General features: G+C 48.1%; 2 protein-coding genes across 7 annotated transcripts in view; one reads left to right on the top strand and one right to left on the bottom strand.

The window, feature by feature from the left end:
- Positions 1 to 26160, bottom strand: RANGAP1 (Ran GTPase activating protein 1). Of its 6 annotated transcripts, none has more exons than XM_037882463.2 (16): positions 26014 to 26160; positions 24066 to 24226; positions 23047 to 23174; positions 22031 to 22090; positions 21144 to 21323; positions 20461 to 20595; positions 15266 to 15424; positions 14957 to 15070; positions 13506 to 13605; positions 12513 to 12597; positions 11697 to 11859; positions 11063 to 11182; positions 10563 to 10665; positions 8437 to 8525; positions 5628 to 5749; positions 1 to 804 (listed from the first exon to the last, which is right to left on the bottom strand). In XM_037882463.2, the coding sequence occupies exons 2-16, from the start codon at positions 24175 to 24177 to the stop codon at positions 735 to 737; spliced, it is 1740 nt and encodes a 579-aa protein (XP_037738391.1). In that variant the 5' UTR covers positions 24178 to 24226; positions 26014 to 26160; the 3' UTR covers positions 1 to 734. The 6 variants fall into 6 exon arrangements, with proteins under 6 accessions (XP_037738391.1, XP_037738400.1, XP_037738408.1 ...); XM_037882472.1 differs by having other exon boundaries at positions 24066 to 24204; positions 26014 to 26146; XM_037882480.2 differs by lacking the exon at positions 26014 to 26160 and adding an exon at positions 25864 to 25993.
- LOC119566155 (translation initiation factor IF-2) overlaps positions 25137 to 27724 on the top strand; it is a 5338-nt gene continuing 2750 nt past the window's right edge. The window contains exons 1-2 of the mRNA XM_043546939.1: positions 25137 to 25162; positions 25479 to 26416. Of these exons, the coding sequence (XP_043402874.1) occupies positions 25137 to 25162; positions 25479 to 26416 (964 nt within the window). The remainder of the gene's footprint in view (positions 25163 to 25478; positions 26417 to 27724) is intronic.

A 27724-nucleotide genomic window follows, 5' to 3' on the forward strand; every position in this document is an offset into this window, starting at 1 on the left:
TAAACCAAGCCTATTTTAATTGGGAAGTGGGGGTAGGGGAAGGCAGGCTATGGCAATATCACAATGAACAGGCAAAGACCACCAGGGCCAGCCCTACCGGAGGAAGCTCCACTCTAGCATAGCAGGGGATTAGCAGATTAAAATACAGATGGGCCACACAAGACCCCTCTCCCAGTTAGATTAGGAATACGAGAGCAGTGGGGAGCATCCCCCTCTCCCAAGCCTGGAGCAGCAGGAGGCAGCTGGGCAGTTTGATAACCCTGGAGAAGCAACACTACTGCTGCAATTTCCAGGTGCATGGCCCAGGGCAGCAGGAGATGGAAGCCACAGCACCATGCAAAAGCCCGGCTTGGTTCAGCTGCTGCTGCAGAGAAAGCCCCTGTCCAGCACCATCTGCAAGACGGTAGCTTGGGCACAACCCCTTCCAGCAGTGTTGCGTTTAATGGGGCCCTCTTTCCAATTCATGGAGAGCAATGAAGAGCCCCAGGAGGACTAGTTCTGGCACAGCTGCCTGCCCATTGGAAGAGGGGCCTTCAATTAAAAAATGGAAAAACAAAGTAAAAAAAATATCAGCAGGATTCCTCCGAGTTTGTTAAAGCAGAAGGAAGGACGGACATCCCTGTGAGAGACAGACAGCATGTTTCCACGGGTGCTGACATCCTCTCCCGCCAGCTGGCTAAGAGCTCTCGCTGATAAAAGTCCTAGGAGGGGGAAGGGGCAGAGTCGCGGTTCTCCTACAGCTGGTGGAGGGTTTGCAGCAGCATGTGGCGGGCAAAGGAGCAGGAATCCAAAGCACGGTTGGGTCTGTAGAGAGAGGGGAGAAGACAAAAAGTTCATTTAAAAGCTGCCCCCTGACTGCACTTTGACTCACTGAATGCCAGTTCTCCATGAGTTCAGGGGCTCACCGGCACAGTACGGTGCCAGGAACTCAAGAGTCAGCTGGCTGGAGTATTTACCTGAAAGGGATTTAATTCTTATTCAGAGACAGGGTCAGACGAGGTATAGGAATCGCTGCACTGAATCAGCCTTTTGCTCCGTCTAGTCCTGAATCCCACCTCAGGCAGTGGCCAAGGCTAGCTGGTTCAGAGGAAAATACCCCCCCACACCCAGTGCAGTGCATTGTGTCACACTGTATTATGCAGGTGATCTACTGGTGCCCTGAAGCATGAGGATTGATTGGCCCAAGGTGATGTTTTCCTGAAGAACTTGAATCCAATACCACCAATGAAAAACATTCTGACCAGCTCCCTTCCCCCCGTGACAGAACAGCAATATGTGCCATGCTCCATCTAAGGGAGAAGCAGGTTTCAAATGAAGCCGGAAATGTTGAAATATGGGACTGAGCAGCATTTCCTTGTTGCTAAGCTGTGCACGTCGAGGTATTTGGTGAGACACAGGACCCTGTTTTCTCTGCAATCCAATGGACCAAATTCTGCAGCACTGTTAATGGATTGCATCTCCATGCCCTACCCTTCATTCCCATCCTTCCTGCCCCCAACTGGTTCATTGCTGACAATGCTCGCTGATGTACAATTCATTACATGACTTTGGATTATGGATTTTTTCACTGTGTTCTCCAGCCAGCCCAGCCCTGCGGGCCTCAGCTATGATGTTATGTGTGGGGCTTAACTTGGAATCTCCTTTCCAGGCCTTGTGCACAAGACAGGAGGGATCTTGAACTAGTGAAGTGAACTGTATCCGAGTTCCCTGAACCTCTGCTGCTCAAGCCTGCACTTCTAAGGCTCTCCCTTCTCCTCAGCTGGATCCTACCTTGGGCTCCCTGCAGCCTGGTTCTACAGAATAGTGAAGGGTGCATGCACTGTACATAATCAGTTTCCTCTTGTGGGGAAAGGAGCTGAGAGAGGCAGCCGCAGACAAACCCCAGCAGAGCAGGGACACACAACAAAATGGTGGGAGCCTGACTGCAGCCAGCTAATGAAGTCTGCAGCAGCTGTGGGGGGTGGGAAATCAGAAATTCCGGGCAGAGAACCAGCCCTCAGCACCTCCATCTGAGATGATCAGAGCCACAGCATTCAGGCCCTTTGCAGAGTCATATGGGCATCGCTTACACTCACTACGCATTTTTTTTTTTTTGAGGTTCTCTTACTCAACGATTGTAAGGCTAGAAACGATCTAAAAGGAAAAATTCTGTCACCCTGAGCAAGTTCTGTGGCCAATTCCTCACCCCCAGAGTCCAGAGGGCGCTGGCTACGGGCATTTATAACTTCTCCTACTGAGCGGTAATGGAGCTTGGAGACACAGTACGCGACATCTGCTTTGACCGAAGCAGCTCACAGGAACTTTGTAACTCCACAAGCCCATTACAAAAGAGCTGATAGTTTAACAAGGCCAGGAGAGCTGCTTGGATTCATGTACCATGGAAGCTCCGGCCAATGAGCTGAAGGGGCTTACTAGATTCCCAAAGGAAGCTGACCAAGGCTGTTACCTGAGCACTCCAATGAGCAAAAGTTGGCTCTGTAGCAAGCTGGACCAACCCGTTAATTTTGGACAGGAACAGGACAAGCTCCTCAGCATCTGAGCTCCAGGCAAACAGGGGACCCAGATGACCTTGGATTACCAAGAGCTTTGGTGAAGCCCTTTGGACACACAAGGTTTGACTGCAGGAGCAGCTGAAGGAACATAGCAAATTACTAGACAACCCTGCAAAGCTTTCAGCTGCATAGCTCCCGATTCCCTCTAACCCCCACAGCAGGGGCATGAGGTGTTAAGGCAGAGAAAGCAAGCCCTGAAGCAGCAAAAAAGTGCTCTCTTGCCATGTTGCACATCCCCCCAGTATTACCGCCCACCGTAGATTAGCATTGGGAAGGAAGCTTTCACTTGGACAATGGCATGACTTAACTGCTTGACTCTGCAGCTTTGGTACTAGCTTGTTTTTTCCTTTTGCTCTCACCATATGTTAAGACATTTCCTTTGCAAAAGTCACTAGGCTGTTTTATGATTTGACATTATATCACTGTAAGACACACACATTCCTCCCTCTAGCTTCTTCCCCTCCCCTCGCCACTACCTCCTCTCCCCCCAGAAAAACCAGACTTCTTCTCTTCCCCATTCTTACGCAAAGTTGTGCTGCAGCCAATGGCAAAACTCCTGACATCAATGGGGCCACGTTTTCACTCTGGAAGCGCTACCTATCTATACCAAGCCTGTCACTGAGGTACCCAAACATCTAGATCAGTGGTTCTCAACCCACAGCCCACTTACAGCCCTATCAGCATACGGCTGCAGCCCATGTGAGATCCTCAGGGCCATACAGTATGTACGTATGTATATAGTGTGGATGTGGCCACATAATACGGAGAGAGCTGCATATGCGGCCCACAAAGGTAAATCGGTGGAGAATCACTGATCTAAATGCAGCAAAATCATGGCTGCCACTGTGCTTGGTGCGCTATGGGCACAGCTCAGAGAGCAACATATAGGGTTAACTGCTGGCCCACAGCCTAAGAGAGGGGTGTACCCACATCCACATCCAGGGCAGAGTGTGCTGTGAATGAACTCCTCAGTGTACGCAGCCACCGGACACTGTCGAGTCAGAGATTAGGCTGGAGGAAGAGCCCGTTAATTGTGCACCTGACTCCACAGCAAATCACTAGAAGTGAATGTTACAAGGAGTCCCCAGCGTGGCCCATTGTCCAGGTCAGTTTTACTTAGACATGTTTTTGTCACAGCAGTAGCACAAGGCTGGCAGGTCTGGGATGGGAACACCTCTCCCTTGAACGTTTCGTTTAAATAGTGCAGACGGGTCCAGTGATCTGGGGGCTTGGGGACAGCACAGTTCCCGCTCTTCTTTACTTGGGGAGGGGCTGCTTCAGAGCCAGAAAGGTGGTGAACAGAGCTAAGGTCAGGCTCTGGGGGAAGGAAAGAGAGCTAACAGACAGGACTGCTACGGCAGCTTGTTTATTACATCCTGCCCCCTTCAGCAGGAACTACTACCAGCCCCATTTCCTCATCCTTCCTTTGCAGACTGCAACAACAGTGCACAGCACATGTTTGCAGGAGAGATGTGAATAGCTCGCATAGTCTCTCCCCTTTAGGTCAGGAATCAGGAACTCGAGTTTTAGCCTGCCCCACCTCCCCCCACAATTTGCAATACTGCTACAGGAGCCAGGTTTGACCACCCTTTGGCAGCTTCGTATACAGCTACCTCTGCAGCTATAGCCATACTGTCCTTTGCAGGTGGAATGAGCCCCTGAACTGATCTGCAAAGCCAGCTGTCTCCACCTTCACATCTCTGCTGTGACGGCTAGAAGTCAACCAGTTAACTATCAGCCCTTCAGTTCAGCTATTAAGCAAGGCCAGCTATTTATAAGCGTGCACAACCTACAAAAGTCTGCGAAAGGGACACAAACTTTTAAGACAATGTCTTTCTACGTATTTGTATGGTGCCCAGCACAATGGGATCCTCATCTTCATGACAGCCTCTGAGTGTTTTGGGAATACATGCAATTAATACTGTGCCTGACCAATTTTAGCTTTACACCTGCCCAAAACTTGATTACGGAATCTTGATTAGCTTGATTACGGAATTTGTTTAAAAAGATGTCCACTGTTCAGTGCAGACTGAACATGATATAATCAGGTTAAGAAACTCACCAAACTCCCTGACATGGATCCTAACTGTGTGTTGATTTGGCAAGTCACAGCCTTTCTGACTCAGTTTCCCCCTCCACTAGTGAAGGGATGGATATCTACAGCAACAGCGTGCGTGGGGACTCATTGGTTTGGTTTTTCTAAGTTCTATACAAACATTCAGTTTCCACTGTGCTTCCATAGTTGACTTGTTGGGAGTGGGCGGTGGGGGAAGCGGGAGAGAGAATAGCTCTGGAGACCAATGCCCTATCAATCTGTAACTTTGCCCCAGGGCTAAATTTAAGACTTTCCCTTTTAATGATTTTAAACAACATTTGCATAATTATTAGAAGGAAACTAAAGTTAAAACTGACTTAATCTAAGAAGCATTGCTTTTATCTGTGTTATAAGAAATATTTTTAGTATTAAAAGAGAATTTTAAAAAAAAGGAACAAGGCTTAACATTTTCACTATTCATGATCTTTAGAGTTCTCTCCAAAGATAATTAACAGACTTGTCAATTTCGTTTTCATTTCCCAGCTCTCATGCCCTATCAACACTGCAGCATTCATGCGCAGCTGCAGTGCATGGGAATTCAAGAAGTTTCCTTTGGAATGTGAAGTCATGAAAACTTTAACATTAATCTTGGACGTTACCTTTGTAACGGCCAAGATATACATTTGGGGCTAAATCTGATTCAGCAGTGTCCTTTTAACTCATTAAACTTGTGGCTGGAAACTAGATCCTAGTCTTCCTTTGGGCTGCCTCTGCATAAACGCCAGTTTTAAGACCACCTTTAGAAAGTCAGTTTCCCAGTTCATTCCTCGTGATCAGTGCTTCTTACCTTGTAAACTTTGAATGTTGGACTAAGCAAGATAGGAACAGCTTTCCTTTAAGCTGTTCGCATTTTTATTCTAGAACCCCTGCCCACTAGAGGCTTGAAGGGAAGAGAATGTATTTTTTTTTTTAACTCAACCATATGCAGATCTATCTATCTTCCTGTAGAACAGGACTGCTTGGCAAGGTGCAATACTCACTTTGTCACGAAGGCCAGGAGAACTGGGGCCAGGGATTTGGGGAAATAATCCTGCTGGACCATATGGTTCAGGGTCATCAGAGGGCCATAGAGGCTTGGGACAGCCTTGACCTTTTCTTCACTCTGTCAGATGGGGAAGGACAGAAAAATCAGGTACATTGCGACTGCCACACCAAATGCAGTCATCCCTCCATCTAATCCAGCATGCTGTGTGACTGACCAACCCCTATAAAATGCAAGCAAACCTCCACAGCGCAACGCACGCAAAAAGGGAGAAGTCTGACTCCAGCTGAGGCTCAGCTTCCGTGGTAAGTCATGGAAAGGACTAGTTCTGGAGATCATCTTAGTTTACATCACAACAGATGCTATGGTTATTCACACAGCTATCGAATTCTTTGCTGGAATTAGCCTTCCCCTCAGCAGCAATGGGGGAGAGCTGGCTCCTGTGTTATACACAGTGGGTTATTTAGGAGATGAGCAATCAACCCAAAGGGGAATGTCTCAAACAAAAGCATCACAAAGACTCCAGTTTGTTTCAATTATGGCTTGACAGTCTTGTGAGGTGCAAGAAATTTAGACAGAGCACATGCATGTTTCTTCCAGACCTTCCTCTGCACAGACACCCTGCCAGGACCCTTCCTTCAGCTGAGAAGGAAGCCTACAGTTCCTGCTAGATCCAAGGGGGCAGTTATTCCCTCTTGTATGCCCCTCTCTCACCCAAGCATGTTGTTTTCAGTCACTCCCAAAATTGATTCTAAGTTTAAAGCCAGAAAAGACCATTAGCTCTCCTAACAACTCATTTATCACAGGCCACAGTATTTCACCCAATAGCCCCTGGATGGAGCCCAATAACTTAACTGGCTAAAGCGTGTCTCCCAGAAAGGCCAAGGGTCTTGATCGGAGGACACCAAGAGATGGAGTGTCCACCAGTTCCCTTGGGAGTTTGACCTAATGGATAATCACCCTCACTGTTAAATTCAAACTAGAAACAAGGCGCACTGTCTGTCTCGTTTCCAGGCACTGGTTCCTGTTAGCCTCTCATCACTGAATTTAAGAGCCCCTCCGTGCCCAGTGTTTTCTCCCTATCAAGGTACTTGTACATGTTTCAAGTCTCCTCTCCGTCTTCTTTTTGATAAGCTAGGATTGAGCTCTTCAAGTTTCTCAATATAAGACACTTTCTCCAGCCCTGGAATCATTTGTGGTTCTTTTCTGCACCCTCTCCAATTTTTAACACCCTTTTTAAAATGCTGGCACCAGAAGCATACGCAGTATTCCACTGACGGTCTCACCAATGCTGTATACACAAATAAAGTCACCTCCCTACCTCCGCTCCCCCATTGATACAGGAAGGATCACTCTAGCCCTTTTTGCCACAGCATTGCACTGGGAGCTCATGTTGAGTTGCTTGTCCACCACAACTCCTCTATCCTGTTCAGGATCACTGCTTTCCAGGATACAGAGTCTGCCCTGCATTCCCTGTTCCTGAGTGGATCCCTTTGCATTTGGTGCACTGAAAGTGTATTTTGTTTGTATGGCCCTAGCTATTGCTTCAAGTCTAGAGCAAAAAAAGTATGGAAACAGCCTCCCTCTCCACCCCAAACCTGAGCCACAGACACACATGGATCACAAGCAACAACTGGTCAGCCAAGAGAGAACTTGACTGTTGACACTGCTCCCCAATTCAATTCTCTACTTCGAAGCCCAGCCCCAAGAAAGTTCTACCCTCCAATTCACCTCAGCATATTCAGAGTGATTGCAATCTGATGCAGGACGGGAAAGAAAAAAACCTGTCCACGGAGCAGAAGACTAGAAAACTAGACTGGGCCTTGTGGGAGTCAGGGACCGAGGAAGAGAGAACAAAGAGTAGAACATCCAAAGGAAGTGTCTTAGTCCCTAACCCATGTCACAGCTGTGCATTTGCCCAGGTTCAGAGTCATCAGTGAGAACCCCAGAAAGCCACATGATTGAAAAGATGATGCAAGTTTTGTGGCTTTAGGGTATTCCAAGTATTTCTGCTGATTCGTCCAGACTCTTTATTTTCAGATGTTTCTAGTCCTTGAGGCTCCGAGATGCTTCAGATTGATCTATAACGGCAGAACAGCCAGACCACAGAAGCACTACTCTGAGCTTGCCGATGGAGACAACTCCAATCCCCTTTTGGCTCAGCTCATGCTCTAGCCTACGTGCAGGTTCTAATGCGGTTAGCCAACTTGTTGCTGATTCTCAAACACAACAATCCTGCTAACAGGTTTTATTCTGTGCAGCCACATACTGGACGCTCCAGACATTAGCAAGGACACTGGATAGAATGAAACAAAGTTTCAGTCAGATGTCTTTCATTTACTCTTGCTGTGGTCCTTTTAAAAGAGAAGATGTGACTAAGTGGCCCTTTTGGATACCAGGGTGATGAATAGATATTTATGAGGCTACACCCCGGAGTCTGACAACAGGTAGCTCATAACACTATAAAAGCTTTGTCCAGCAGCAACCCAGTTTGTCTGTATGACCCTTCCTGCCTTATAGAGAGATATCTGATCTTGAAAATACAAGCTAGACCAAGTAGAACGGAATTGGGAACAGCTAATCCATGCCCTCCACCCTAATATAATCCCACTCTGGAATTTGTTATCCCTGCAGTTTTCTATTGTCGCTCGGCATTGGGCATACATCGGAGTCTTACTGTTGCCATGGAGACAGGAACATGATTACCCACAATCCAGCAAGCCTTAGCTTTTAAACCAGAAATGTAATCAGAACTCAGCCCACCTCACCCATCACAGCCCACTTTTAACTCCCTCCTGCCCTCTCACCTTGAGCAGACCCATGTGGATCAGTAGGCTGGTGATGAATGCATCAGAATTAAAGGTGGCGGAAATGAAGGCTTTTCTCATCAAGGCATCTAGAGAGAGAAATAAATGTGTGTCAAGCTGAAGTGCACCACGAGATACTGTAGTGACTATTGTTCATTTCACTATTGGATTCAATTACATTCAGCTTATCTGAAGCTGCCTCAATCTCCAGTCTACTACACCAGAATGCCACACAGATAGGGGGTTCAGTGCAGAATTTAGGTCGAGTTTGCCATTGAGTACACGAGGCCTGGACTATTATCAGCTGTTAAAATGGACCATGGGAGGCCACACTCCTTTATATACCCCGTTTGTCTCTGCTGCCAGAGGTTACTGCAGGCCACCAGTGAGTGCTGGGAGTTGAAAGAGATGAGGCAGAGAGAGAGAGAGAGACAAGAAGTCACATGGAGTCCAATCTTTAGTATGGGGGATGCAAAAAGGCCTAGAGAAGAACTATGGCCGAGGCCAAGAAGTGTTAATTGACCTCAGCCATAGACAATGCAAGGAATGGTCAACCTGGATGCGTTTGGGTAGCACAGAGCCTCACTCTCACTGTAATGGGTTTGACAGTTTGGCTGTGAGCTGGTCTCACTGACCTTTAAAATGACAAGAGCAACAGGCTACCACGGGACTGTCATCTACTAGGTGTGCATCTGGTTTGGTTTCCAGTGAGGAGGTCTGTGGTTTTCAGAGTTCCACAAGATCAGCCAATTGTGGCTCAGACCCTCACCCCACTTGGTAACTTCAGGAAAGCGGGGTGGCTGTGGTACCCTGTTCGACATTATCGATTTTTCCATCAGGGAGGGTCAGCCCTCCTTCAGCACACAGACGCCTCACCCTGAAGAAACCATCTCTTGACACTGCCAGACATGACCTGAACTTGCTAGGGAAGGCGAAGAGTATTCAGTTCCAGATGCACGTGCACACTAGTCACATCATGGATGCCAGCCACCCACAGGAGCAGAGGCAGAGATTAGCAGAGGCATGCGAGATCTCCTGCTGACCTCAGAGGAAGCTCAGCTGGCCATTTTGGTCATGCTGAACCTCGCAACAGCCTTCGATACAACTGACCTCCGGTTGTTGTCTCAGTGACGAGGGACATTATTGGTGTGCACAGAACAGCCCTTTAGTGGTTTCTATCCTACTTACCCACCAGGAATCTGTTAATGGCAATAGTGAATTGTGTAAAATCAGTATAACAGACTTTAAAGGGATGCCAGATGGAGGGGCCAAATCCTGAACCCCGTACACAGCTCCAGTAAGCAGACTGCATGTAGGTGAATACGGCTGCTGGGGATTTCAGGAAGGAAGGCTGGAGAATTCCCCATCCTCAACCCCAGGGCAGTACACTGAGCATCTTCACATACTTTTTACAGCCACGACAGCAGCCTCAGGGCTACGGAAGCATCCACCACTTCTACAGGAGAGTTTTGCTCAGTAGATTCACATGGTCCACACCTCACCCAAATCTCTTCTCTACTATACTGTGCACCAGTGCTGTGCTCCACAGCATACAAAGGGTACATGGTCCCCCTGCACAGCCTCTGTGCCCTGCCCCACACCTTTCCAGTTCCAGTCCTTTTGGAAAGAGACAATAGATCTAAGACAGTTACTAGTAAAAAGAACACCAAATGGGTGCCCCCTATTTACAATATCCCCAGATATAAGAATAGAGAGGGCACTTTCTATTTACAGTTTCATTAATCTGTGGAACTCGCTGACAGGATATTGAGGCCAAAAACAAAAACACCCCACCCTAATAAATTCCATCTCCCCCCACCAAAAAATGCCGGGAAGAGTAACACTCACAGCAATACTAATTAAGCTATAAGGGATATTGATCATCATGCTTTGGGGGCATAAACTGATCTGTTGAGGTTTCACACCCTCATTCCCCTCCAAAACAGCAGTGCACAATCTGGCACACTTCAGAGACAGAACTGTCTTCCTCTGGCTGCCGTGGGAGACCGAACTACCAAAAAATGGCATGGTCCAGGGAGGCCATCCCTGGGATCTCTTTAGAAGCCACCGTTGCAAGTTAGGCTTCTTCAGCCCACACCTTTGCATGGAGACACTGACTGCATCACCTGTTGTTTCATGCACTGCTGTTTTCACTGTGGTTTCATCTTTGAACACAGAAGAGATCTTCAAGAGAGCCATAACCACCTTCTCTGTATCAGATGTGTCTGTCTGTAAGAGACAAAAAGCAGGAGCCATTAAGTGCACGGCAGAGTGAGGGCAGAAGAGACGCGATTGCTACAGAAGCAACAATGAGCAGTGCAACAATTGCCTCCAACTGGCTGGACATGACAGGAACTGTCGTGGCTGTATCAGGATGCGCGTGGAGGCATAAGTCACGCCATGAAACACAGCTGCTGTGCAGGCACCATATCTGCTTCATAGACATGCAGCTTCAAGTTGAGTGTCTGCCTCCATTCTGTTCATTTGGACAATGGCAAGACCCTAATCCAGGTCATGAGACTCCAGGAAGAGATCACCTCTGGCAGGTAAACAATTTATCCCAACGCACGTGGTACCAACCATGCCATCCGAAAGCCACACACACAGCAGCCACTGACCCACCTACCTGCTGAGCTATCAGAACAGAGCACTTGGGCCCTAGTCGTAGCAGTTTCTCTGGAGACGGGAAGGCGAGGAATGTGGCAACATCCACAGGAGGAGGAGGAGGAGACACGGGAGTAGAGTCCTGAAACAGAGCAAGTCAGATTCCAGCTCATTCTGCAGAGCACCGGCAGACCTGTGGGTGCATGAGTGTGTAGGGAAGGGCGATGGACCTGGCACAGCAAGGGTGCCGCAAGTCGGTACTTCTCTGCACTGTCAGAGCTTGTGAAGGGGTGGAAAAAGTGAGCCCAGAACCGGAATGGCAGGGGGTGCTGCACTAGCTAAGCTGTGAGGAGAAAGCTTGTACAGAAAACACGGTGACTATCTGGCTCCAGGCAGGGCTGTCGTGGCTACAGAAAATAATAGAAGAAATAAGATTTTCCTGCTAATTTTCTTCAGATCACCACAGAACATTCCTGAGGTATTGTTCTCCCCCCCCTCTCCTCTTACTCCACCCCTGCCCTGACACATCCGTTCAAAGGAGAGGTATGTGAACCCCCACTTTTTCACTACAAGTTCATAATAGCCTCCCCGCATTTCAAACCTCCTTCCCCTACTCCCGATAAGGGATTATTGGCTATCCCTCAAAGCACATTTACATGTGAGTCAAGAATCTTCTTAGAAGGCAACGATTCCTGTTCTCCCTGCCCCCTCTCCTGTAGCTGTTGTTGTTCCTCCTCTTCGTCCTCCCCTTCGTCATCTTCATCCTCTTCATCCTCCCCTTCGTCATCTTCATCCTCTTCATCCTCCCCTTCGTCATCACTAAGAAGGATTAAGAGGAGAGTTCACATGAAAAGCAGGCCTGCAATACAGACTTCCTGGTCATGCATTGGCACCTGGGAATCCTTCTCCAGGTCGTTACAAAATGCAATAAGACCCTTCCAAGCCTTAAAACACTAAGCTGACCGGGAGCAAATCACTTCTAGGGCAGTGAGTGTGAGCCTATAGGGACTGCAATGGATTATGGAGCCTGGCATGTTTAGGTCACCCGTTCTAATCTGGCCTCAGACCAGCAGTGACAGATTGCCAAAGAGCTGCCCGATGGGAACCAGTGGGTGAAATGAAGGTGAGAGTCTCAGCCTAAGTCCTAGTGGACAGGTGTCCACAAAACACCAGAGCAGGCAAAAAGTGTGGGCAGAGAGTCAAGAGTAGAGCAAGCCACGAAGACTGTGCTCTCATCTCACCCTTACGGAGCTCCCTCCAGATGAAGGTGTGAAGGACACTGAGGGGGTGGGACTTGCATACATACTGGGATAGAAATTTTCAGTCTCCAGTCCTGTTAATCCAACACCTCTAAGTAGTGCTAGACCCCATAAAAACAGGAACTCATATGAAACAGATGTAAAAGGCAGACAGCCAGAGCTTTGACATGAATGGGGAGCAGATCCCTGCCATAGCCTTTTCTCTTGGCCTACCTCAGGGAACCCAGCACATCTGCCATGTTGAAACCTTCAAGAATCTCCTGAAGCTGTTCACAGCCTTCTTCCCCCAGAGCATTACCTATGATGCAAGGAGAGAGAAAAGTCAGCTTTGGGGTGGGGAAGAGACAGACACTCACAGATCAGGTGCTGAATTTGTCACGAGAAAAACAAACAAAGTTTAACTAGAATGCTCAACTAAGTCCATAAATCCAACCTCTGGCTGAAAGGATGGCTGCTTGATTTGCATTTCTATAAACACCTTTCACACAAAGCACCTTACAAACTGCTCGGACAGCAGACTTGTCATTAAAATATGTCAGCTGTTTACCAACTCAGACACCACACAAGGGTTTGAGACAAGAAGAACATGGCAGAATCTAATTGCAAGGGAAGTTTGAAGAAGGAAAAATGTAATTAACCAGAAGAGATTTGAGTCTTGGAGACTGAACTCCTTGTACATTTATACAGCTCCTTTCATCCTGGGTGATTCTGAAGCACTTCTCAAATTATATATGTATAATACCATAGAAATGCAGCCACCTCTGGAAGGGAAGGCAAGAACCAACACACGGAGCGGGAAACTGTGACCAAGCACATAGAAGCAGACCTTGATGCAAAACTAATAGCATCATGGGACCTTTAATACCAAGGCAGAGCAGACAGGACCTTGTTTATAAATTCTCATCCTAGAGACACACACAGACGTCTGGAACTCAGATGTATTCACTTCAGGAAGCGACAGGGATCAGCAGGCAGGGTTTGAAACTGTGGCTCAAGAGGTTTAAGTATAACCACTAAAGCCTTGGGGGAAGAGAGAAGAGCTTATTCGTCTAGTTGGTTCAGCTGCTCTCAGCAGCACCAATATTTTATACACGCACACACTTCTGGCAGCAATACAGATATTTCAATCCCACAGGCTTCTTCCCAATGGGTTCTAGAGTTTGTCACGGACTGGATAAGCTTTGATCGAACTTCATGCTCACGTACCATTGAGATCCAGTTTCTCCAACTCAGACTTGTCTTCAGTGGCCTCTGCAATAGTCAGGGCAGCATCTCGTTTGATTTCACAGAAGGACAAGTTCAGTTCCTGAGAAGCAGAGGAGAAGCTGCTTTACAGGAACGCTGTATGCAGATTCTCCATTGTAAACACCAGCTTCGCATGCTCAGAATTGTTTAAGGAATTCTCTCCTTTGGGGCTGGTCTCAGCACAGAGGGAATATATTTTTAAGTTATAAAAAGACTTGGAAGGGACTCAGGCAGTGAGCAAAGACTAAACATCCCTTGAGACATATTGAATGAGATGATCCCTGAGAAGGGATTTAACATTGAACAGCTGAAGGGAATTTGTTCTGGAATGGATTATTTTGGTTTGACATCCTCCTCCCTTCACCTGTTATTTATCCTGGGATCCTTTGACCTGGGAGAAAGAATTGCTGTGTTTTACTTGAACAGGTGTATTCGTGAACTAACCCCATGGTTTTTAAAATGTGGACTTCCAGTGGGAACAACACAGGCCTGAGCTACGGGTACTACTACAGAGTGGACCCCTTTTTCAAACTCACAAGGCAAGTTGTTAACTCAACTCTCTGCACGAGATAACCTTGTGTAGCTAATACTGTCTCACTGTTTTCTTGCACTCGCCCATTGGTCTGTATCCATTTGTTGTCTCTTGTCTTCTGTGTAGATTGTAAGCTCCTTGAGACAAGGACCAATCTTTCTGTTCTGTGTTTGTACAGTGTTGAGGCCAAAGGAGCCCTAGGCATGGACCAGAACCCAGAAGCGCTCTGGTAATACAAGTAAATAATAATGCAATGGCTGGAGTTAGAGGGACCCTCTTACCAAACATCTCACAGGTGACTGAGTAAGATACACCCTGGAAAAGGCTGACAGAAATGCTAGTACTGTAGGGACATTGAAATAGTAGGGTATGGTACTGGACAGGAATTGCAGTCAATACGGGGCCCATAGGTGCCAGGATAATACAAATATTAGTGAACTGGGGTCTCATCCAAGATGTGACACGGAGATACAGATACTGCATTTTATGAACATATTGTAGTGGTCACTCATCCTGTACCCCTCCTGATTTATGCTGTCCCATAGTTTAGAACAGTTGCTTCCAAACCCACCCAAGAACCTTGTTAGCAACTTGCAGAGTAGATGAGACAAGTGGCTTTAAATACAATGTTCAACCTTGGTCTGAACAGACCACCACTTAGCTCATGCTGAAGCACTGCTGGCTGTGAGGTATAGTTTCCACAGATCACATCTCTGAGAGCAACAGTAGGCAGAGCTGTAAAACTTGACAGGCCTGCACTTGGAAGAACCGTGTTTTAGGATTACAGGGTGGGGCAGGGGAATGGACATAGAACAAGGGAGGGGAAACATACAGGGTATTTTGGGAAGAGATTTGAAGATGGAGCAGCAGAATGTGGTACCTTTAGTTTAGGGAGCCCCTCTTTGACTGCTTCAGCAATGGTGATGGCACCCTTTGAGCGCACCAGGCAGTCCCCAAAGTTGATCACTTCTACCTGTCGGAGAGTCTTCAGAGTCTGCAGAGAGTGAAAGTGTGCGCCCATAAAGACAGAAATTCAGGTGAGGGATAGAGGGAACGACCAACTCACTTGTACTCAAAGAGGAAAGAGCCTCTTCTCCCTCCCTGCTTCACTAGGACATTCAGCCCCAAAGCACTGAAAAGGGGGGGAGGGAGCAGAGATAGACACCCAATGCAACTGCTAGTAACTCACCCCTGCCATGGCCACAGCCCCCTTCTCTGTGAAGGTGTTGTCATTCAGATTGATAACCCGCAGCAACGGGTTGGCAGCAAAGGCCTGGGCCAGCGCTGTAATGCCAGGATGGTTGATTCCATTCTGTGGCATATGGACCTCTTCCAGTGTCCCGATGAGCTAGATTCAGACATGATTAGCCATTAGAAAAAGACACTTCAACACAGGCAGAGACAACCACCATCCCACAGGATTACCTTACAAGTTGCTTCTCTGCCACCCACAGTGAGTCCACTGCATCTCCCACCAGAACCCCTGCTATCCTTTTAACTGCTACAAATACACCCCTCCCACCCCAGCAGCTATGCCTCCAGTGACAAATCAAGATAGGACCAATGTTTTTATTTGGTGAGTCAGGGCTTAGAACAGGGGTGGTCAAACTTTTTGGCCTGAGGGCCACATCTGGTTGGGAAATTGTATGCAGGGCCATGAATGTAGGGCTGGGGCAGGCGGTTGGGGTGCGGGAGGGAGTGCGGTGTGCAGGAAGGGGATGCGGGGGTGCAGGTTCTGGCCCAACGCCGCTTACCTGGAGCAGGACTCTGGGGTGGCAGCGGCACACAGCGGGGCTAAGACAGGCTCCCTGCTTGCCCTGGCCCCGCGCCGCTCCTGGAAGCGGCCTGCACCATGTACCTGTGGTGGGGGTGGGGCGTGGCCAGAGGGCTCTGTGCACTGCCCTTGCCTGCAGGTACCTCCCCCAAAACTCCCATTGGCCGCGACTCCCCATTCCCGGCCAATAGGAGCTCTGGGGGGCGGTGCCTGCAGGCAAGGGCAGTGCACAGAGCCCTCTGCCCCCACCCAGGGGCAGGAGGGACGTGGTGCTGGCCGCTTCTGGGAGTGTTGTCACAGGGGTGGCAATCCTGCAGGCTGGATTAGGATATTGTTTTCCTTCTGTTCTTTGGCCAGAGATTCTGAGCCTTGGGGCTATAACCCAGAATTGGCTCAAGAAGCTGCTTTCCAGGTCAAGGCACATGACCACTTGGCAGAATCAAAATCTTTTGCTTGTTTTAGTTCTGCTTCTGGCCCTTCTGGTCACAAAGGAAACCCTCCAAAATGGGAATCAGTGCAGTATGGCATATACAATATATAACATGAAAATAAAACTATAGCCCACACAAGTCTAAGTGCTTTGCTATATGGGAAAAAAAACCAAACCTGTCATTGTTTTAGGGATTGCAAGCAGGTTTAGCACTGTTATATGTGCAGAATTCTCATTTATATAACGCCATTAGGTGTGTGTACAAAAATGTAAGACAGGCCTAGGAAGATACTTATATAGTATCCAAAGATAGAGAGTCTCGTTTATTTGTAGTTGTTAAACAGCCAGGATCATATCTCCCCATTTATATGCAACAATACATAGATTGATGGGGTCACCAATAAGTGGATTCTGCAACACTATTGCTGGCACATTTGACAGCATACAAGATAATTAAAGTCATAAGTGTGGAAAATGTACATTTGAAAGACATGAGCCAGAGAAATAACAAGTTCCTACAACTCCTGTTGCCTTGGATGGGAGTTATCTGGTGAGCAGCTATGGTGGGTGGGAGCCAAGAAGGTACTTCAGCACTTAAGTCCAGGTTTTGGCACCACTGTGGTCCACAAAACTCCTGCTGAACCATATAGGTGCCTAAACTCACCCAGTGAATGTGTTTTTCAGAGTCCCTCAGCACCTATGTTCCTATCTCTGGGCACACGCACTGCTGTCTCTCTCTAGGCAGACACATAACTCCTGTCTAAGCCCCCCGGTTCGTGAATCGCTCTGGAAGACAGGCATTTGGCTCCTAAAGTCAGGTGAAGGGCCTACCAGATCTGCTCCCATTCCAAGTCTGGAGGAGGTGGTACCCACCTTATAAAACTTTTAGCTCAGTAGTTAGAGCACTCACCTGGGATGTGGGAGACCCCTGTTCAAATCCTCTTAGCTCACTGGTTACAGCTCTCTTCTAAGCAATATTCTGATATGGGGCTTCCTCAGTCTCTCCCATTGAAGCAGTTGCACTCTTGATAAATAATGGGTGAGTGATTGCAGCAGGGGGACTGGACCCAGGGTCTCCCACCTCCCAAGTGGGTGTCTAAACCACTAGACTACAGTCAGTCATTCTCACTCATGTACTTGCTCTCTCTGACCCAGTGACTGTTTAAGTACTTATCCACAGAGAGAACGGGCAACAGTGGGAATGACTCTATAGTCCAGTGGTCAGGACACCCACATGGGAGGCCCCGAGTTCAGTCCCCCTGCTCCTATCATTCTCCCATCATTTATCAAGAGTGCAACAGCTTCAACAGGAGAGACTGAGGGAGCCCCACATCAGAATACCCCCTAGCTCAGTGGTTAGAACACTCGGAGATGATTTAAACAGAGGTCTCCCATTTTGCTCCCTCTCTGGCAGGTCAGTGCTCTAACACCCGAACTAACAATTATGAGGTGGGCCCAGCATCACCACCCTGTTTTGTGCAGCACAGGCATTTAACTCATTCTTGCAAGAAAACGCCTTAGATGCTTGTCTACAGGTAGCGAGTTCCCATTGACTGAATGCTAAGCAGAGCTAGGCACCTCCCTGCAGCCTGGACTTAGGTGCCTATTTCTAAGACATGGGTAAGACTTAGCATATACCCCTCTTCTTGACATCTCCTGTTAGCTAACTTAGGTGGCTGCTCACCCAGCATGCTGGCTTTGGTAGAACAAGGTAGGGGAGGTAATAGTTTTTATTGGGCCAACTTCTGCTGGTGAGAGAGACAAGCTTTCCTGCCACATGGAGCTCTTCTTCAGGGCTGGGAAAGGTACTCCCAGCGTCACAGCAAAATGCAAGGGGGAACAGATAGTTTAGGGTAAGTAGTTAGCACATATTCTAAAGGGACCATTCAAGGTAGAGTGACCCATTAACACCTCTGCAGCCAGAGGACAAGAAGAGGGCATTAGTGGGCTGCAGATGCTTGTAATAAGCCACAAATCCAATGTCTGTTCAGTCCCTGATTTTTAGTGTCTAGCAGAGTAATGAGTTTAAGCTCCCAGACTCAACTTCTGAAAGTGCTGTACACCTTTGAGGATGAGGACTGATAGATCAGATATAGAGTGATTGTTTTGTGAAAAGTGTTCACCTACAACTGATACGGTGTTTTTGTCTTATTTTCCTGTGAGAGTTCATTCGAGAGCGTAGTGATTGTCTGGTTTCACCCACATAGTTGTTATTGGGGCATTTAGTGCACTGGATGAGTTATACCACATGTTGGGATAGGCATGTGTAGGACCCCTTGAAAGGTGTGTTGTGGGGGGGAAAGTGATCACTGTAGCAGTGGATATATGTCTGCAGGTTTTGCATCTGTTGTTCTGGCAGGGTCTAGAGCTGCTCTGAGTTGGCGTAGTCCTGGTCTGTGGGGAGCTTGCTTCTGATGAGCTTGAGGGTGGTATTTGGAAGCCAGAGGAAGGGATTCAAGATTTCTTTCAGGATGGATCCCCATTGAGTATGGGTTGTAACTATCTGATGATACTCCATAGGAGTTCCAGTGTGGGGCGATGGGTGACAACTAGCGGTGTGCAGTCAGAAGGGATTTTATTTCTGTATTGAAGCACATTCTCTTGGGCTATTTGGGTGGCCCAATCCAAGCTCCAATCTCCTTCTCTGGTGAAGTGTTGTTTGGTGAAGGCGCTTTTGAGTGTATAAGTTGTATATCCCAGACTTCTTCTTCAGAGCACACTTTGTGATATCTACAGCCAGGCACGCAGAGAACAGATTTCTAGGTGTGTTTGGGGTGGTTGCTGGATCTATTAAGTTAGGTTTGCTGATGTGCGGGTTTTTTGTATATGGTTGTCTGTAGGGTTGAATTGCTCAAGCTGATTAGCATCAACTTCCTGGACGTGTATGTGTACGTGTGTACGTGTGTGAGATAGACAGAGGGTGGTTGTTGAAGTTATGATGGAAATTTATGAGGGAGTTTAAGCCCTCTGTCCAGAGGATGAAAATATCTCATCAGCGGTTTCATGGTGCATTTATTTTTGTGGATCACATTCTCAGGCACCTCGCTCTCCCCTTGTAGGGAGTCTAGGCAACTCATTCGGTTTTGTGGAATGCTGTGTTGTTCCTGTGACTTTCTAGGTGCAGTGACGCTCAGTGTTGCGACACCTAGTCCCTTCATGGATACCACCCCTACTTAGTACTCATGGCTGAAAGAAACAGGACGAAGACAGACATTCTCTGCCTAGAAGAGCTTTCAGATGGCAGCCAGTCTCTCTCAGGATAACTTCACCCTTTAAGAATGTATATCAAATTTCCATGCACTGAATTTAAATCCTTATTTTTTGCCAGACCTGTATATAATCATTTAAAATCTTTTTATCTGAAAAAGCACACGGTGTTCCGAGATCTGGCACAAAGAATTTAGGATATGGAGGTCACAGGAGGAAAGAGGGAGGCAATGTAAGGTTTCTTGGTGAGGAAACATGGAGAATCCTGGTCACTTAGTCCCCCAAAACTACCACAAGTCTAAACCAAATTCCAGTCTCATTCATTCTCGTTGGATAGAAAGGTGGGCATGGGACAGCCTGATTTCCATTGCCCAACCCAAATGCAGCACTAGCAGCTTGATCAGAACCAGGGCTAAGGGAAGAAATGAGACACCAGTTGGTAGTGCCCCCTGCAGGAGATTTGCGGGACATAGATAAAAGCTATGCCAGGGCCAGCTATCATAGCGATTAGAGATAGACATCTACCTGGTCATCTGGCCCACCCCCGCCCAGGGCCAGATTATCTCCAACTGCATCACTTTGTTCTGTACAGTATTAAGTTACTCAAGCAATACATCACTTCACCTAACAGTTAGCAGATTATAGTGTGGAGTAGTCACTCATCCTGGAAACGAATCCTGTTTCTGTGCTCGGTCTTGTCCCATTATTCTCAGTTATGCCCCCTCTAACCAAGGCTTCTCCTTTTCTTGGTGTTAACATCCTCAAATGGTTGACTGTTTCAGCAGCATACAGAGTGCTGTGGTAAAAATGAACTGAGGGCCAGTACCTTATGCACACCCTTCTCCTCAGTGCACATTTCTTTAGCATATGTGTCTGGATACACACTGCTCCCCCATCACTACCAGAACCAGTGCCCACATACATCTGACACACCTATACCTCCTCTATGAGGAAGTCCTACTTTGGAGCTTACCCCAAATGCCTCAGCCAGTGCAGTGGCACCATCATTCTCCAGACGGTTCCTGCCAGCCACGAATACTTTCAAAGACAGAGGTTTGCCCACGGCACTTGATTTCCTGTGACACTCTTTCAGGGCAGCTGCCAAGATCTAGAGACAACATTAACAGCTTTACATTACTATAGCATCTCTCCTCCTGGAGGATCCCAGAAATGTTTTATGAATTGGATATATAGGAAGCATTTAGGACACCACTGAAGTGAAGCTGCTTCTAGTGTGGGACACAGGAACCATTCTACACCACCACAATTATGCAATATTAACAGTGTAGTCACACTTGAAACTACAGAGGGAATTTTACAGCACAAAAATACAACAGTCTAAACTCAAACTTGGGTAAACAACCCCTGGCTCTTTAGTGACCACGAATTGTCAAGGCCTTGGTTTTACACTTCAAAAGAACAGCCTCAGGCACTCGTTCAGACAGAAGAGCATCAGAATTCTCTTGATGGGGGACTCTCCCGTCCAGGTATTGGGATAGCCCAACTCTGCTCATCTTGGACACTTCATGAGATCAGTCTGAAGTATGATAGTAATCAAGACAACAAACAAAGGGGGAGGTTGGAACCCAAGGTCCCCTGCACCCAGTCTTTATGAGATAACCAATGCAAGCGAGCTGGGACTGAAGTGTCACTTACCTTGCCTCCTCCAATGCCCATGCCACAGTTGTTCAGCTTGAGCTCCTGCAAAGTGAAGCAGGCAGGACTCTTCAGCAGTGCCTCAAAGCCACGCACGCCATCCGGCCCAAAGGCATTGTCACTCAGGTCCAGCTCCACCAGCTGGGAACCTGCGGTGATAAGGGCCTCCCCCAGGGCAGTCTGTGAGGAGACAAGGGATTTGGTTTTTAGTAACAGTTCCACAGGCCCATTTAGATCACTACCCAATGCTTCAAAAAGAGCCCCCCCCCACACACACACCCTGCATTATGCAGTGCTGCACGAGGGAGAGGGAATCTTTTCTGATAGCCAAGACAGTTAGTTTGGGCCCTGAAGCATGGGATTTAATTACTGTTAGTTGAATGTGCACAGATCTAAGTATTAGATACTATGAAGTTATCCAGGCCTTTTTAAAAGAAGGCAACAGGAGCCATACACATTTCAGTGACCTGCCCAAGCACCAAGTTTCACAGATCCAAATATATGCTATTTTAAGATTACAGAAGCCAACTCCTGATTCACCCCAGAATCATTCCAAGTTGCTGAGGGTATCCTTTTATTCTGGAGTCCTCGTTTCCCACCCTGCCAATCAGATGGCCATACTGCTGATCCTCCTCCAGGGAAGAGCTGCTTTACTGATCAGACAGAAGGTGCTTATGCTATCGCTTCTTCCCATCATCCCAGAGGCTGAGGGAGAGGGAAAGCCATACATGCTCATGCTTTATCAGAGAGGTTGTGTCTGTATTTGGGTCTCTGACAACACATGGATCCATGGAAAGAATGGACAGTTTTAAGTGTAAACATATGGAGCGAGAGGAGGTTAGAGTAATCACAAATCTGAAACTTTAATCCCCAGTTCTCCCACTTACCAGAGCAAAAGGGATCTCAGACCTCAATCTTCCTGTGAACATATCACTCCAGTGACACCTCTAAAAAGAGACAGATGGAAAGATATGACTCTCAAATATCAGCAGCACACATAAAGGTCCTCTAGCCCCCAGCACTTGACAGGGGACATGATATATTTACAGTTTACACTTCTCTTGGGCCTGTCACCTAATTATGCCAAAGAGCTACACAAACTATATAATTCACTTCACTCACCAAGGAAACACAGTCATTTCTGGGGTAGAATTCATCGGCCGTTTAATAGTGCACATCAACAACATACAAGAACTGAGGACATAAGTGAAGATTACAATACCCAGTGAAAACTGAAGGATGCAGAATGAGAATTTCATCAGGATAGGGAGCCTAAACTTATGAGAAAGGCCATAGAAACCTCAGTGACCTCAAGCGGTCAAGGCTTCAGATTTAGGTTTCATTCAGAAGATAGCATTTCCAGTGGTACAGTACCCCCCACCTCAATGCTAGGCTAGAATACTGGATAAATAATTCAAGGGGTAGAAAATATTGTGGTGAACCTCCATCACCATTTCCTGCAGCACTCTGGGCTTTGCTTTGAAGTATCCTACCCAAGCAGGAGATCTGACTCTGCAAGATCTGATGAGATCACAGCCCTAAGTGGCCACACTGCATTACTGGAGCGCTCCCCTTTGATTTACAGAGGCTTACCCTGGTGCGAGTCCTCTCTCATGGCTTTCTTGTCTCAGCCATGGAGAGCTGCCAAAGGCTGAAATGCAGCATTTCAGCAAATGCTACTCACAGGGCTGTTAAGCCAAGTTATGAGGTCCTGAGGGTTTGCCACCACTTATTCATACACAGGCCTAGTTTCCTGAGTCTATTCTTATATGCTGGTGCGACAAGGAATTTGAAGTTTGTATTGCTCCTGCAGGGACCTGTCAGTGCTCAAAAACAGACAGGCCTTCAGCATCTCATCAATATATCCTCCCTTCCCCTTCAGTACTCTACTAAAAGATCTCACCTTGAGCTCAGCTTTCTTCTCCAAGGCTTTGGCAATGACCTTTGCTGCCTCCACACCCACGGTGTTGCCTTCCAGGCGCAGGGCTTCCAAGCCATCAAATTCCTCAATTTCCTTAGACACCTCTTTGGCTGCACAAAGCAAGCAGAGCCTTACTCTCCTCATTTCTAACCTAAGTCACCTTAGGTTCCATTCAAGGGCATGTTGCAGAGTCTCTCTTTCCATCACTACTCATTATTTCCCAGCCTCTAGGTCTTTTACCCGTAACTAATGTGGTTTTGCACTACCAAGGAAGGGTAAGGAAAGCATCGCCATGCAAACTAGTAGGAAAAGTCAGTCATGGGTTTGAGAACAACCTACTTCCAGGTGTGATTCAGGGATTTATTCCCCCACCCGCCACAACAAGACAAAGACATCACTGCCCCAGCCAGCTCTTTATCCTAAAAAGAGATGTGCGGGAGAAAGAGCACCCCAGGCAAACAACAACAAGCCTGTCTAGGACTGAGACAGGAACTGAGGCACTATCCTAGGGCAAGGGGGATTGCGGAAGCAGGCAGGGGAGACTAACCAATCCCCCTGCATGGAGCTTGTAAAGTCTTGCTAGTGTCCCTGGGCATTTCAATCATTCCGAGTTTTACTAGGCTTCCTGAAGCATTTAGAGTAGGAGTAAAGTCTCTTGCCTCCAGCAATTTAAAGCGTCAGTGCATGTATTAGAAGGACAAGAGTCACTCCCAGAACAAAATCAACACTTTTAAGTCAGGGAGAGCCAAAACCAGTTTCTCCAGTTGTAGCAGTGACGCTGTGCTAGTGTGGTGGGGAGGGGTTGCTTCTCTATCAGAAGTCCCCATTTCTCAGAAGGCTGACCCTTGTGTCCCCCTGCCACATTACATAGACTCTCACATACTGGAGTTAGCTGTGTCCAGACACCTTTAGTTAGGAAGAGGTTCATGACACACAGCTTTGGGATAGCACTGACATGTACCCAGGGGAAACACTGCCCCAACACAAGTGTTTTCTCTTACCATCTTCGGCGGTATTGAGTTTCAGGCTCTTGCCTTTGAAGCTCAGCTGCCCTCCGCCCACTTGGGCTTTGGCAAGTGACTCTGCTAGCTTAGTAATGTCCTCAGATGCCATTTTCTCCACTTCACCAACCTCCAAGAACTGTTGATTTAAAGGGAGTACACTGTCAAGATAAAAACAAACAACAAAAAAAACTTCGACTTGAAGAAACACAGTTTTAATCTGTATTACAAATAGCATCTCAGGTTATCAACACTGATTTTTTAGAAATCTAGCTGACTGAGCTATTAAAAAAACCCAAACTAACAATCATGACAGTGAGACTAGATTGGTCAGTTTCAGATTCTGAAAGCGTGTTGCAGGGAAAGGTTTAGATTTTAATCTAGTCATTACTGCTAATCAACACAACTGAACTGGGCACCTGAACTACCTGACATCATCCCATAAGACATGACTCTGTTTGCAATACTGTTAGAACTGCAAAATAGTATTCCTTTCTCCCCAAAATCATGGCCTTTAAACACAAGCCATGATCCAGTCCTGCGAGTTTCCCCTCCTCTGCAAGCTGAGCCAGAGTAAACACAACTGTTTTTCCTTTTCATTTAAATCCTGGCTGGTACTCACGTGTCAGCACAGTACTAGAATCAGATTTGGTTACTGAATGGCTACCACAGAGACAGTATGGGTGCAGGACACAAGAGCAAGTACAGTGTACATTTTTATTTACTAGTATTTTACCCAGTCTAGTTGTAACTGTAACAAGCAAAGGGGTTTTCCACCTCTTTCCCTGACAGACTGTTCCACAGCCTGACACATCTGGTAAATTTTGCAGACAGTGCAAGATTTCCCTTTGGTTGGTTCATTCTTCTGATCCTGGTTGGAAATGTAAAGCACTAGGTAATTACACTCCATGTTTTAGTGGATTCTCAGGCCACCCATTAACCAAAGCTGAGCTAAATGATCTCAGAAGCTTCTCTCTCTCAGGCTATGGCTACACTACAGCAGCTACCGTGGTGCAGCTGCACTGTAGCCATGCTGCTTTCGCACTTCTGGTGAAGATGCTCTAAAAGCCGATGGGGTCCTGCCTCCCTGAGAGGCGGTACCTATGTCAGTGAGAGAGGCTCTCCCACCAACATAACGCAGTCCACATGGGCGTTTAGGGTGATATAATTAATCTCAGGTGTGGATTATTCACACCCCAGAGCGACGCAAGTGACACTGAAGTAATTTGCAGGGCAGACATAGCAGCACTAACAGAAGTTGAGCTGCGAGTAGATATTACCTCGCCCCCCGCCCCCCCCCCCAATATCCTGGGACCGACAGGGCAACAACAACACAGGTAGCTGTTTGTCCATCTGTCCGCTATGTCGGGCACTTCAACCCCCTGATCGTTCCTCCCGCTGCTCTCCGCCCAGCGCTGCCCATGGCGCGGCGGCTCGTGGCTCCCCGGGGAGCCGGCCAGAGCACCGCCCACCGGGGGAGGATGTAACAGGGAGAGGCCGGGCTCGCGCCCCCTCGCTCTGTGACGCGCCAGCCCTGCCTACGCAGCGCACCGGGGCTGGCCCCCCGCAAGCCGCCCGGCCGGCTCGCGGAGCCCCGGGGAGGCGGCAGGCACAAGGGCAGGGCGGCTTAAGTTGTGCAACGCAGCAAGAGAGAGAAAGGAGCGGGGGTGCGGAGCCAGGGGCGCGCCGCCCGCAGCACACGGGACCCGCCGCACGGGGCGCCCCCCGCCCCGGGGCAGCAAGAGGTTGCCGGGGCGGGGGGGGAACACACCCGCCCCCTCCCCCAGCAGCTGTTTACCTGGGGAAACCCCGCAGGCGCACCCGACAGGGCGGGGACCGGCGGAGATCGGGCTGGAGACGCGTCAGGAGCCGCCCATCCCCCCCCCGATCCCGTCAACTTCCGGCCGACCCTACAATAAACAAGCGGCGCGGCCCCGGGCCCGCTCACCTGCGCGCGGTGCCGCCGTACGTGGGTCAGACGCGCCAGGCTCTGGCCCGTCACGCGGAGGACGATGGCGCAGGGGGAGGCGGAGGATTTCAAACCCGGCAGTTTCGTTTTCCCGGCTCTGATTCGCTCGCCCGGCCGCCGCAGCGGCGCGGGCGCCGGCCCTTCCCCGCGGGGCACGCTGGGAACTGTGGTTCCCCCGGAGACCCTGGCGAGGTTCGCCGCGCGCTCGGAAAGACTACGAGTCCCGTGGTGCCCCGCGCGGGGGCTCGCTGTGCCGCGAGGCGTACCGGGAATTGGAGTTCCACAAAAGAAGACCGAGGCCTTGCAGTGGGGGAGCTGAGCGTGGGGACTGTGGTTCCCAGGGTGCCTCGCGCACCGCTAGGCTCTCAAAGAGGTGTTGGGGGTAGGCGAGGATGGGTGCAGAGCTGGAGGTTAGAGGCCTGGCAAGCTGGGGCACGCAAGCTCTGCCGGGTTCTGGACTGCAGCCCCTAGACTAGTGAGTGGACCGAAATGGCAGAGTCAGCCTCTGTGCGGGCCCAGGGCCAGGAGGCAGTTTTTGTTCAAAGTTGGTAACAACTTTTTCTAAGCCCGTGAGAACCTGCTGCTTTCACACCTGGTGGTTGCCAACCCCGAGCTTTGACGTTCAGACCCTGCAGCTCGCAACCACGGCTGCCAAAGTTCACCAGAAATGTTTGGTATGCAAACAGCGCGTGCGTGAACTTGTCAGCGCAATCAAACACTTCGATGTAATTAATGAGAGAGACGAGTGGTGAGGCAATATCTTTTATTGGACCAATGTCTGGTGGTGAGAGAGACCAGCATTCAAGCTAACATGGTGACCTGAAGAAGAGCACTGTGTAGTTCAAAAGCTTGTGTAAGCTTGAACGCTTGTCTCTCTCACCAACTGAAGTAGGTCCAATAAAAGATACTACCTCACTCACCTTATCTCTCTAATATCCTGGGACTGACTACAACAACATGCCATAATTCCTTGTCAGTCTATTAAGACAGAAACGAGAAGTCAAACTTCATGGTTTAAACACTGCACCCTAATGTTCAACTTCTTATAGTATTTGGTTATTTGTATATCATAATATTATAAGTAAGTTAATCATAACTTATTTTTCCTGTAATATGTGAAATCATTTTCTCATTTTCTTGCACACTTTGTATGTGTTTTATAGTATATAATGCTTTGTAGTTAGAGCAGAATTAACACAGAAATGATGGTGGCAACATTTTTTACAAACAGAGAAACGGTGGTTAGATGAGGTGATGTTTTATGACATATTGATTACGGTTGTGGGTAAACCATGGAACCAGTAGTAAGGCTCAAGAGATCCATACTGGTTTCCTACAGTCTCTACATTGCTTGTGAAGTATTAAGTAAAGAAGATGTGCATGAACAGGGATTGTGTAGAATAAGGGAGGCAACAGCCATTAGAAAGAAACTACAAGATGTCAAATACAGAGAGGCCATTGACAGAATTGTGTCCATCTGGCAGAACTGAGTAGTGTACTCGTGGGGGATTTTTGTGCCACTGCGCACGCACAAAATTTCTTGTCCGGTGCAGAAATTTTTTTTTCTGTACAAAATATACATTGTCTGAGATGTACTGCTGTTCCGCCTTTTGCCCACCAGAGGCTGCTGTGGCACCAGAGCAGCCAGCAGCGGCTGACCAGCAGTAACAGCCAGCAGCCGGCTGCGTTC

This window comes from Chelonia mydas, chromosome 1 (genome assembly GCF_015237465.2).
Source record: "Chelonia mydas isolate rCheMyd1 chromosome 1, rCheMyd1.pri.v2, whole genome shotgun sequence".
NCBI classification, from domain to species: Eukaryota; Metazoa; Chordata; order Testudines; family Cheloniidae; genus Chelonia; species Chelonia mydas.